Source organism: Alosa sapidissima, chromosome 10, assembly GCF_018492685.1.
Source record: "Alosa sapidissima isolate fAloSap1 chromosome 10, fAloSap1.pri, whole genome shotgun sequence".
In the NCBI taxonomy this organism is placed as follows: domain Eukaryota; kingdom Metazoa; phylum Chordata; class Actinopteri; order Clupeiformes; family Clupeidae; genus Alosa; species Alosa sapidissima.
The window spans coordinates 2,360,460-2,374,052 of record NC_055966.1 but is presented as its reverse complement, the minus strand read 5'-3'; the positions used below and the strand labels follow the sequence as shown (position 1 = coordinate 2,374,052).

Genomic DNA, 13,593 nt, shown 5'->3' with positions numbered 1-13,593 from the left:
CTCCAGGGATTCCAACGGTGCCTGATATGTGAAAATCGGACGCACCGTTCAATGGTCACATGCGTGAATGCAATCCAGGTTCGACCCATTGGTGGCGCTAGAGTGTTGGGCATAGAGTTCTGGAAATTGGTGAGAGTGATCATGGGACAGTGCTGAATCAGTGTGCCAAATTTCATAACTTTAGAAATTTTCGGCCAGATTTTGACCTGTTGGTGGCGCTAGATGGCTGGGTTTAGAGGTCCGTAAATGAGTGTGAATGGTCAGTGGAGTGTCCCGAAACTTTCTGCCAAAAAATCTGCACTTTTTAGCCAGGCGTTCTATGGGCTGCCATAGACTCCAATGGCAGAGGAATAATAATAGGAAAAGCTAGTAACTCAATGGGGCCAAGCAGCGCTGCAAGCAGCAATGTGGGGGCCAAGCAGTGCGCTATAGCAGGAATGATGTTGCCATGGCATGAGCAAGCACTCACAGCAAGAAGCCAAATTACACCAATGTCCAATCACTGATATAAGCTTATAAGACATATTTTGGTTACAATGACGGGGTTATCCGTTTGTAAAGTGACTATATCAGTAACGTTTTGAAATTAGCACTTCGCCAGCAAGTAGTACTTTGTAGACAGTTGTGCTAAAGTTCGCTTGCTACCATAAACTGGCTGGCAGACACCTCGCAAATAACCTCAGACTTATTTGCTGGTTACAGAAGGACAATGGATTTTACTGTGTCTATTTTTCGATACTTTTTACAAAATCTAAGCAAGAAAAGGCCAAAAAAATAAGATTAATATTTTAACACGACAGTCTAGGGGGTTTGCTATTCTGAGTACCGTTTCGGTCATAGTCTATGGTTTCGGTGGTGAGCGACGCAGACACAGGCGACGAGCGTTCTGGTGGTGAAATGCACTGCGATGCACAGCAACCCGACACAAAACCATAAAAGGGTCACAACGCTGTAGGAGTGACGGCGTGGCTATGCCGTGGAGTTGACGCAGAAGCATGTTGAGTCCTTTAACGTAACAAAACTCGATACCATTAATCAGGACACTGTCTCAATCACTCTCAGCAATGTTTCTGCATATTTATTGAACGCTCTATTGCCACCACCAGTTTAAATGTTGGACATGCATTCATGCTTGAGATCCTTGACTCGTTTGTCTGATTTTCCCAATTGAGGTAGCGTCTGAATCCTTGGACCATTCCAAATTCATCAACCCCTATCGTGTCACTTTCCGCCATATTGGACCTCTGCCATATTGGATTTGATCCAAACTCTACAAGTCAGCGGTCACAAATTTCATCCGATTTTCATGGAACTCGACAGAGGTGATTCAGACAGATTTCAATTTCAAGTCTTTCTTCTACTATGGAAGTCTATGGCAGCCCATAGAACCGTTGGGTCAAAAGTTATGAAATTTGGCACACTGATTGGGGACAGTCCCATGATTCAGTTCACGAAGTGTCATGTTTGCAAGTGCTCTAGTGCCATCAATGGGTCAAAGTTGGCATTACATCCATGCGCTTAACGTTTGAACCGTAGGCCAGATTTTAAACATTGGTATTACGGTTTATTTGGAATCCTTGGACGATGCCGAGTTCAACTCATCCCATGACGTCAATTTCCGCCATATTGGATTTTATTGAAAGCGCTTAAACGTTTTCACAGGTTACAAATTTTGTCCGATTTTCACAAAACTTGGCACAGTTGATCTTCAGACCAAGCCTCACAAAAGATAGTTATAGGCATTTCGATATTCGAAAGCATCAATATAGCCAGTCAAATCTGACGGCAAAGCCGCCAAACAGGAAGTGAGCTCATATATCAGCAAGACTTTGCTGTATGAAGTCCAAACTAAACTTGGTAAGGGGACTTGTTACCTGATTGTGAGGACGCATTAGGAAATTTGCATAATTTGGCCTCTAGGGGCGCTGTAATAATTAAATGAGCTGATATCAGCCATTCTTTATCCAATTGCCATGAAAGCTGCTGTGAGTAATTGCTCATGCTATGGCACAGCCATTCCTGCTAGTTTTAGCTTATATTCTATCCGTTTTTTATTTTAGTATACAACCTATTTTGCCTTGGTGAATACTTAAAACACATTTTAGTTTGTAATGTATTAATTGTAATTTTAGTATACATACAACTTATTTTGCCATATGCTACAGCGTAAGTATTTACAATAAACATTTCTTTGACAATAAATCAAATCAATGAACTTTGTTCAAATGTCTTAACAGCTTTATTAATCAAATAACAATAAATAAAAAAGTGCATAGAAAAAAATGAATCAGTTTTAGAAATATGATACAACTATTTACAACTTGGGGTTCATTTTGTACAAAGTTACAAGGATACGTGTTGCACATTTATGTACTATTTGTCTTAAAAAAAACCTATTCATATGTTTAAAATAAAATTTAACATGAGCATACACTTTCAACAGCAGTAAAACAAATTGTGATGGTTTCACCAATATCTCACGTGTCCTTCATTGCACACAAAAACAGGCAAAAAACATATTGGTACTCCATTTTTGTTAGTTGCCTTAGTTTTGATGTCATTCCATAACAAGTTGAGGTAGAATCCTTGCAATATTTGCGGAATTCCATCTTTTCTTATTTTGATGTGATGACACAGGGAGGACAAGTTTAACACAACTCTTCCAAGACAGGGCTGGCATTAAGCTAACTGCTTAGTTCACACCTAAAAAAAATCTCTGGTGCTCTATGATGACAGCGCTGATGAGTGATTTTGCTTCCTTGAGAGTATTTTTATAAAAATACACATAAACACTTACATGCATAATGAAACCATTTTGTTCCATTTTTTTCTGGCTACACAAGCAGATGAACTCAAAAGTGGAAAATAAAACCATGCTACCAAGGTTGGTACCAAGAACTGCAGACAACCTTCAAGACACCTGATGAAACGGAGAGCACATCAAAATGTGAAGTGAATAAATGTCCCATGAGCAATTTGTGATCCTGAATACAACTTGTACACAACAGTTTTTGCTCAGGATCCATAATTGTCTATCTACAGACTATAGCAATTTATCTTATGGAACAGAATAGCGAAGGTGGACAAGCAGGTCTTGTTCATGGCAGTCTCAGCCTATGTTCAAATTATGCTTAAGCCTGAGGATAAGAAATCAAACTTTGACATTTTGGATAGACAATCTCTCAACAGTTAGCAGTCATGTCTCTGACAGCATAACAAGACATGCCATAAATGAATGAATATCACAGTAAAATACAAAAGTGGTAATGTATGTTTTTTTTTTTACACAAAAACTTCAGTAGTGTTCTTTGTAATGACCATGGAAAGAGAAAGTAATATTCTACTGTGATCTCTCATAACTGGTATGACACTAATGCACTACTGTTGCTTTAAAAAATTGTATGAGTCTGAAAGAAGAAGAAGAAGAAAAAAAAAACACATAAAAATTAAAATGACAGAATATTGACACATTACTCCCTTGGGTCAACAAGAAGCAATACTTCAGTTATAGAACCTGAGAAAGAAAGCTCTGAGCTTTTCTAGCACCGTAAAAATCTGACATAAAAAAAGAGAAGAGCTTTCAGTCACACAGGAAGAGGCACTCAAAAAAGTGTGATGGAACCAACAGGAAATGAGACTATGGCAACCATCTCAAATGGCTGACCTAGGGGGGAAAACTGTTTGGCAAAATAAAGTAAAACAAAGATCAGACTTATGAGAAATGCATCTACTGTAGTCTCTTGTTTGAATCAACACCAAGGATAATTACTAAGTCAGCATGCCAAAATTACTGCACAAACTCCTCGTCCTTACTGTAACCACTGGCAACTTAAAGAGTGACAAAGAAGGAAGGGGGTGGAGTCTGAAATGTTTCACTTCCTCTCCTTATATCTGTATCCTGCAGAAAGTAATGTTATGGTTTTGCAGTTTGAAGGCTAAGTTGATAGCTGAATTATGCCAACTGACCAGCCAATAACTAAACGTCCTGTTATTTGGAAGACCCATAATGCATGTTGCCCTTTCTCTTCGTGTTGCATTAGAAAATTAGAAACTCTCCAGATGAAAAGACGTCTGTGATATTTCTGCAACTGTCTACCTTCAGTTAAGGAAGCGGCGGCAGCGTCTGGCCCCACAATTACAATTAAGTTTGTTACTCTCATCCTCTATGGGGAACTTGTAGTCATAAGTGAGCTCTTCACCACGATAAATTTTACGCAGAGCAAAGATGACAATGTGCTTCTGGCCTTCCACATTGATAACACGAGAGTAACAGTTTGGTTCACAGGAGTGGTTAATAAAGCGTGCTGCGTTTCCGTGCATGGTGGCATCGACAACTTCAAAGTCATCTATGCGGAACATGTAGCAGCCAATCCCCTGCAGAAGACCACATAAAACACAAATGAGTTCAGTTTAAAATAAACAAGCAATTCTTAAATGTTATTTTATAGACGATGAAAGTGAACAGTTGACACAATCACAAGACATTAAAGACAGCTACCAAATATAAAATATTAAAAACAGGGTATTGTCTACTGTCTCAGGGTATACTCTTATGGTTCAAAAGATTCCATACAGTGTGTCCAGAATATATTTTATCAGTCAAATCTAAAAGCTCACTGGTCAAAGATCATCATTTATGACATTTACCACCCCAGTTTTAGAGTTTCAGCAGCTACCCTCTGGAAATTAAGGCAAGGAATGCCCGAATACACTGAATAATGACCGAATATTTACTTATTTTATTTGTTTCTCACTGTCTTCTTCAGTTGGGAGTTGTAACAAAACTCAATTTAACTTCTAGTGTACCTGTACAATCACATATGACAAATAGTCCTTCAGCTACAGGGCTTGGTCAGAAGATTTGGCAAATTTTTCATGGGCGCAACCCACATACATGCTGCCCCCACAAGTGCCCCACATCCCAAATGGGGCACCATTTGAAAGGGAACTAAACAGGCCTTCCAACAGTATAAGATGTATTGCAAAAAATAATTGTTACCACAGAGAAATAATCTACCAAACACAAATTTCCTTACTTTTTGTGCTAAGTTTATTTTAGCCATAACATAGCTGTGTGGATAAGCTCAGACAATTGAAACAGGACAATTAGCTGTAGGCCTGCAATGTTCATACAACAGGACTGTTGAGACTGCCGACAAAGGTGATTTTGTAGGTTATACTCACAGTTAGTGCTACACTGTTCTTAAATGTATGAGCATTCTTACTGGACATTGTGGAATATTCTTTTTTTAAATTCACCAGCTAATTGCCAGTAAAAAGAAGGCAATTACAAGGAAATGGAAACACTGATCTACAGTAGAGCTCACCTTGCTGTTATAGTACTTCTCTCGCTTGTCTGTTAGAACTGAACGAATTACTATGCCTGCATATTCGATGACCATCTCTCCTGCATCAATGTTTCTTTTGCAGAACAGTCCACGGCCATGGATGGCAGACCTATTTAAGGAGAAAATGGGGACATCACATTATAGCATTCATATTTTTCCATTTCAAAAAGGGTCAATTCCAGTGTCATGTTCACTGACATATGTTTACAATTCTAGGACATTTCTGGATGTTTAAAAAGATGGCTGGGATAAATGCATTATCAATCCTATCTCTTATAGGCAACCATAATATTCGTTCATGACCAGGGTAGGGTTACACACTTATTTCTTATCATGGTTTATAATAAACTAATAGAACTAGTTCTGCCACTGCAATGTTTACAGTTTACTCTATCACGACCGGCAATGAAAGTGAGTGAAAATACCAGTTTCATTCTGTACTATTATGTGGGATCACTATAATCAGCTGGTGGCCACTGTTATCTCTATGAATTTATTACAAACTTAATTTGGATTTCTTTAATCAGAAGCATTAAAAGTAAGTTATGATGAAAGGCAGGCATGGTGGAGCCTTGTCTCTTTGGATAAAAGTATCTTCTAACAAAAGGCTACAAGAATATAAATGGTAAATGTGCCATTCTGTCACTTCAGAGGAAAATATGCACAGGAAATAGTCACATTTCCAAATATAACCATGGTGGTGTTACCACCTCCTGCCTTACCTGTAAACGCCAACAGCCTCCTTTGATGTCCTTTCCAGGTGCCTGAATCGCATGGCCATTGGTAGCTCTTGATTTGTGGCACGTCTGTCACAGAACAAAACCACAAAATACATTAAACAGGTAGAGAAAGGCATGCACAGCATGTTTTCTCATACACAAATTTAGAACAGTATCAAGAGTATCTAGAGGTATGCCATTTCTGACTGAGAAAAAGTTGTTCACCTGATAGATTTGAGAGGAATATCATCTTCATCCTCCTCATATGGCCCAATGTCTGGGAGCTGTCTATGTTGTGAAGCCAGGAAGTTGAACATATCAAAAGTTGACTTCCTGTGATTGGAAGGAACATTTGAGTCAGGGGAACATGTTGACAAGAAACAGTTTGGCATGGAAATTGAGACATTTTCCTGTTAAAAATATGTAAGTTAAAGGAACCGTATGTAAGAAATGTGTTTCAATTAATCATAAAATGGCCCTGTTATGTCACTTGACATTGAAAAATCATGTTCGTTTTACTATCACTGACAACAGTAGTCCGGCCAGGATATTGTCATTTAAAAAGTGAAGTTGCAGCCCTCAACTGATGTTGATGTTGTCATGTTGTGTTTTGGCCTGATGTGCCATCCTCCACCTATCTACTAATCACAAAGTCAGTAGTGTTTCGGCATCCGTGTTGCCAGCTCTGCCATTCGGGGCGGGGGGTTGGGGGGGGTCACCGCTCTACAATAATTTGAAAGTGATTGTAGGACCAGTTTTGGCCCCAATCTTACATACGGTTCCTTTAACTGAAAATGCTTGTTTTATCCCCAGTATTTATGTTAAGCCGTTCAACTTTGAGGGTGAAAATGAGACATGAGTCAGTACTGTTTGCCTCAAGTAGCCAAGTCCCTTCACTGGGCTTATGCCGAAAGAGTAAGTTACGGGCTGGCCATACACTGTCCTGACTACGCACGCTCTTTGAAGTTATCCCAAAGTACTGACGTCTTGCATTCTCCTTCAGAGAACCGAGGTTACCTCGAGTAACCGCAACATTTCTGTTCTTTTATCAGGTATTACAAATATAAGTGCTATTCAATCTAGGGGTCTGCACTCCCGGAGTCCCGCAGGTCTTTGAGACAAGCTTTGAAAGTTCTATGCGGGAGTTGATGGGATGAGAGAGGTGCGTTTGCGGGTGCGGTTGAAACAAATGATTCACTGTAATCCTGCAAATCAAATATGTGCGTAAAATAAAATATGTAAATGAATTTAAAGTAGTGTAGGCTACATAAGTAGGCTATAGTTGAGCTGGATGTTCTACTAGGCAGAATTAAAAAATAGGTTAAAGCAGCCTAATTGACGGATATTGAAATCGAAAGCATGACAGAGGAAGAGGGCACAAACAAGACATCTGGAAGTCTTTCTCAGCTCTGTGTGTCAAGTGCTCCTTTCTTGTGAGACAGAAAGCAAAACTTAATATCCCTTTTGCATATCTTGTGTGGGCTTTAGCGGGCAGGAGCAGGAAATAATGTTACAGATGTGGGTGGGAGCGGGACTAAAAATGATGCATTACTGCCTAAAACATATAATTCTGGCAACTGACTCAGTAATGTCACCGAGTAATGTCGGTGTACAAAAAAAAAAAAAAAAAAAAAAACAGTGCTACCTAACTCAAGTTGCTGCAGCCAACAGCTACAGCAGCCAGGCAGCTACAGTGCTACATTCTGGGGGGATCTTTAACATCATGGCAACAACCTACCGTAGATACACTTCAGCACGTGCACAGCCACTGGGGTTGACAGGCAGGTCCTCTTCTTGTGCCACCTGCTTATGGAAACGGAAGGTGTGGTGTAGACAATGGTGAGCACCTTCTAGTTGCTCCACAAGGAACACCACTGCATCATGGAGCATGCCTGCCATCTGGGCACCACTTATGTCCATGCAGGTAAGTTGCTTCAGGTGGTGGGCAGCACGCACCTCCTGAACACCGTCTGTCACTGCCCGCCAAGCCACTAGAGAGGCAGAAAGGTATCTCATGAGGTCAAAATACAAAGCAAGCCAGTATATCATCTTTTAAATATATATTTAATAAAACAAGTGTTCTCGGTAATTCAACCTTCATGGTCAAGAGGTTAAATAGACTTTACTTCTTTTGTCATAATTTGAAGGCAATTCTAACTCACTGCAACAATGCAAACAGAAACTAAAATCAGTAAAGCCTGTGCTCAAATGATTTCATCAATTGATGAAATGGACCAGTAAGATAAAACACAAGTACTGATTGGAGTACTTTTTAGGTTGGTACTGGTGACCTGGACTAATTGACACACACGGTCACAGTGACTGACATCTTTTTTACATACATTTTAGGGCTTTTTATGTTTTATTTATTTAATGAGATAGTGAAGAGATGTGAATAATTGAGTGGGAGAGAAATGGGGAAGGCATTCATGGTACAGGACCCAGAATCCTTTTGTGAAGACATAGAGTATGTGTGCAAAGCAAGAACACCCCATGGTTCACAGCCAGGTTAACACAATTCACTTCAACAAAACTCTCCAGACTTGATGGCAATTTATTGAATTAATTATTTCTGTGCTTATAGTTAAGAACAAAATCATTCATACCCCTGGCAAATATTGATATAATGTTTATTTTCTCTTGACCCAATATGTTTGTTCTGAATGAAAATAACACTTTCACATGCAAAAAGGTTGCAAGAAAAAGGAACTTAGTGCAGTTTGTTCCAAAAAAGACACTACTATTGAAATCTGTGTGGTCGATGCTGAGAGATTTTCATTGGATGAGTGCAATTAACTTTGAGGTTTTTTCCCCCTTTCTATTTATTCTATAAGTAATTAATTAGAAGTAGCTTGTTCTTTTGACAACCCTATACTGTAGATCTGTGAAACAAAGAGATGCAGAATAGACTGCAAGAGTTCACCCTCAATGCTGTCTGCTTCCACGCTGAAACCATCATCACTAATGATCTCAAACCGTAGGTGTGGCTGGTCTTGGTTGGGCTTGGGCTCATCCTCTGAATCAGATGGTGGCAGCTCATCACATGAATAAGTAGGTCCTAGGGGGAAACAGTAAGACAATTAATGATGGTCTGCAGCAGGATGTATTTTGCTAGTTGACAGGAATTGACTACTGGTTATTCTGTTAGCGTAATCTAATGTATCTAGTCTAATCTAATTATGCCATTTTCAGCATTTCCTTGATTATCCACGTTAAAATCCAAAATGGAAACTCCAGAACACCTCTGGGTCATTCCACGTCAATTCAACCAGGGCCCACGCACTTAGGTCTCAAAAAATTTACCAGGTATACCCATGTTACCCAGGAGACACACTGTAAAATTACTTTTATGTAAGATCAATAATTTACAAGATACAGCCAGTTTTACGGGGGGAGGGGGTTGTCGATTTTGTTCGGCCTCTTTTTTTTGTCAAAGTTCACAAGCCCATAGTGCAATAACTAAACCATGTAGGTGGCTCAAAATTGGCATGCTGGTACATAAATAGGAATAGTATGTAGCAAAATCACATTTGGTCTGGATGATCCTGCATGGTCATAGCTGTCCCTCAAAGTTGATCAAAATTTTATTGGAGTTTTTGGCTGGGCTCTGTTTAGGCCTTCAGAAGACATATTTGTACTCAACATAGGCTCTTATATTTTCCTTATTGAGATAAGTAGAAATACTCCCACAAGCAATGAACAGAAAATAAAGTCCTTCAGGGTCTGAACAGCAGACCTACATTTCAAGAAACCATTTCACTGGGGTGTGAATGCGCACAGCGCTCCAAGTGCGCTGTGTATGTTGTCTCACTTTCTTGCCAGGAGTGTAAAGTAATAATTAGTTGTTTAAATGTAGGTACTGAATAGAATACAAAGCATGCCATGGGCAGCCAGTCTACAAATGTCACTCTCAGTTTGGCTCTTTTGCTTGTGGCAAAATGTTGCTTCATAATTCTTTAAAAGATGCCCTGCCACACACATTTCATTACTTTGAGGTAATGTCTCAAAAAACAACCCTTAACGTTCGTTTTCAAAACTGTGCAACTCACCGAGTGGTTAGTGGTGTTCCACCACTCTAGTTCATCCAAAACAAACCAGAAAACGGCCTTAAAGTGCTAAAAACCGGAATTTTCCTTTAACAAAGAAACACCTTTTTTGCCTTTACTTTGTTCATGGCAATGCAGTAAAAAGTTGAGAATCATTATGAGTGCATACACCATATGAACGCAGGCTAACACGCAACCTCGGGTCAAGTCAGATCAGTTCGTGTCACAGATATGGAGCGCAGAAAGGTTATTTTTAATCACTAAACAAAAAATGGCATTTATTTCCGTAAATTACACACCACATATTTCTGTAAATTGCTCAGCCCCAGAGTATCCCTCCAACATGGCAATTGTAATGCCCAATTCAGGACAGTCTGAACACACATGAAATGCATGTAGAGCTATGAGCTTGCTGTGGTGAGATACATGTTGAAATATAAGAACTTTTTATAATACGCATTTTATATTTTAATTGTTTAAAAATCAAAATAAAATCAATGCTAGTACTAATACATGAAATGATGGCAGATCTGGATAGCCTAGACTCTGCTGAAAAAAACAAAAAAAAAACAATATATAATATGTTTGGTACGGAGCCCCGGATATGTCATGGGGAAAAAAAAAATAATAATAATAATAAGTTGTGGCCACGAAATAGCAATTCGTTCCCACAAAGTACTAATTTGTGGCCACGAAATATTAATTTGTTCCCACGAAATAGGTAATTTGTGGCAACTAAATATTAATTCGTTCCCACGAAATAGTAATTTGTGGCCACGAAATAGGTAGGCCTATAGGCTGTGCACTGGACAGCTGGATGAGCAAATCAAACTCCTCAAACAGGAACAGTCGCTGTCACACAATGGACAGGGATAGTATGGTAGAGTGCTATTTTAAGCTGGGAATGAAATACAAAGACATTTTGAAAAGCCTGGCATTGAAGGGATTCATTATTAGTGAGAGGCATCTCCGCAGACTATTAAGAGCCAGGTCGCTGCACCGGCGTAGGTACGACTTGAACGTGTCTCTCTCGTTTGCGTTTTTTTATAAACACGCATCAGATAGCTGGAGGTGAATCTTCATCCCCCCCCCCTCCTCACTCTCACTTTTTCCCCATCCTCATCTCATCTCACGCCTTCTACCCACACACCAATCACTGTTCCATTTCTTTGTTATTATTTGCATACGCCGCGCGCTGATGAAATCATATCTCGGGCACTTCTATCTTTTGTAAAACGTCGTGTCGCAGAGGTGCGCTGACCCGAGGACCTGTGCCGAGATAGATGGACGGTCAGGAGCAATGCCGAGGCTGATGGAGAACCGGGACAAATGAAACACTTTTTAATGAAACGTAATTTACAAAGACATTGTAAAACACTGAAAGTTAATATTTTGTCACTAGCAACCTACATCTGTCCTCTGTCAAATACAGTTGCATTTACAGCTCTGAACAAAACCGTTCAAGAGTTATTTAAGGAGAAGTCGAACGTGCGTTATGTTTCATTCGTCCCTCCTGGCTGGGACAAATGAAACGGCATGGGGGACGAATGAAACATACAGCTTAAAATTATGTAAACTTCCCACAACTTCAATATTTGACAACATACCATGAATGGTACTTCAAGTATGTGTTATTTTAGATAGATTGCTGCTGGGCTATGTCTTGGTTCATGTCTGTTAACAACTCATTGCAGTCATGGTGATGCGCTTATTTCGCGGTTATGGAAATAGCATGCACTATGCCATTAATATAGCTAGAATAATGCATGTTTCGAATTATATAATGTTTCACTCTGAACAATACAATGTGTCACACTGTTTTTATGTGGTTAAAGCCACCACACATCCAAATAAGTGCCCTTCATGACCCACAGGCCATCAGTCTCCATAGGTTAACATGGCAAAACTCGACCCCCTACCTGATAGCCCCAAATATATTTGCATCTATCTAAAACCTCTTTTCCATGTCTCACCTGCATAAAATATAGCATAAACACAGATATGTGTGCATTGACTAAGAATAAATGGGGTTTACTGCCTGGTCGAGACAAATGAAATAGGTGTTTCAATCGTCCCCCCATAGACATTTAGCATTATAGACTGTTTTGCATCCATTACAAACAAACATGCAATGTGAACGTCTGGGATTGGGGAGAGCACTAAATGCTCTACTGAATAAGCATGAAGTCAAACCTTTAAATGAAAAACACTTAAGCAATATAGCACGAGTGAGAGTGGGGTTGGTCATGGATATTCCCACGGGTGTTGTTCGGCCGTAGCCACTAGGCCGGAGGCCGAGTGGCGCAGGCAACAACAGTCGTGGTAATATCCATGACCAATCCCACGATCACGAGTGCTATATTGCTTTTATACAACAATTCTACCACAAACTAAATAATCTGAAAACACCCCAATATTGTTTAAAAATGTTAATTTCGACATCGTTCTTACGCATCAAAAAACAGCTCCCTTTTCAATAGACAGCGTCTTGGTTGCTAGGTAACCAACATTCCAGATCCCTCTTTACGGGTCTTTGTGGTTTATGTGTCTTCTTGAAAGAAATGTTTAAAGTCGGGCTGAAATCACATTCATATCTAGCTTTGCTGCATGCATGTTACAAGGACACTGGGCCATGTTATGTAAGGGACATGGTACTGCAAAAAAACGGAAACATAGCCTACATTGCAGAACCACTCAACTTTATTAATTTATGGTGAATAAATGTTACACTACTGTGCACAGCCCCATATGTTTTTCTGACACGATGCTAGCACGTTAGCAGCGGTTAGCTAACTATGCTAACGTTAGTTATCTACAAGTCTCCTCCAAGTGACAATCATATTATAGGCCCTACACAATGCTGGCAATGCTGAGAACAATTAGCATCCTCGTTTATCTTACTTACATTGAGTTGACTGTGTAGCTTAATCCACAGATGTGGTGACGCACTGTTTCGTTATGGTTTGCTAAGGAGTAACCCATTGCTTAAAATAGTGGAGAGCTGGGATGAGAACATTGTGTCAAATCTTCGCATTGTATCGCGGAGTGATTTATTATTAGCTGTGCAAAGTCTGAGTTGAAATGTCCAGGGATATTCCAACTCATGGAACGTCTCTCGGCCAATCAGAAACAAATAAATAGTTCCATAGAACCCAATTGTTGTATAATCTTTAATAATCAAAAAAATAAATAAACTGCTAATGAAGTAAACTTGTGACCATCAGAAATCGTTTATCGCCTGTAACTCCGTGATAACAGGACGTAACAGGATGGCATTTGGCTGAGCAACGGAGGTTAATATGCTCTATGTTTTGTCCAAATGATGTCTGTATCATCGTTGCACTCGGAGAAAACCGGAATGTTTCATTCGTCCCCCGTTTCAATCGTCCCGGTTGTACCCTACTGCAAACCAGAGAATTGAGAGCTGGTGAGGAGTGATGAGAAAAGACACGACAGGCTTCTACTGGCGCTCGATTTGCT

At 39.7% G+C, this 13,593-nt stretch overlaps 1 protein-coding gene across 1 annotated transcript in view; it reads right to left on the bottom strand.

Moving 5' to 3' along the window:
* Window positions 1-2,220: 2,220 nt before the first annotated feature.
* kmt2bb (lysine (K)-specific methyltransferase 2Bb) overlaps window positions 2,221-13,593 on the bottom strand; it is a 111,700-nt gene continuing 100,327 nt past the window's right edge. The window contains exons 32-37 of the mRNA XM_042107347.1: window positions 8,991-9,125; window positions 7,806-8,058; window positions 6,293-6,400; window positions 6,071-6,154; window positions 5,328-5,457; window positions 2,221-4,374 (exon numbers count right to left, since the gene is read on the bottom strand). Coding sequence (XP_041963281.1) covers window positions 4,099-4,374; window positions 5,328-5,457; window positions 6,071-6,154; window positions 6,293-6,400; window positions 7,806-8,058; window positions 8,991-9,125 — 986 coding nt within the window. The 3' untranslated portion in view covers window positions 2,221-4,098. The remainder of the gene's footprint in view (window positions 4,375-5,327; window positions 5,458-6,070; window positions 6,155-6,292; window positions 6,401-7,805; window positions 8,059-8,990; window positions 9,126-13,593) is intronic.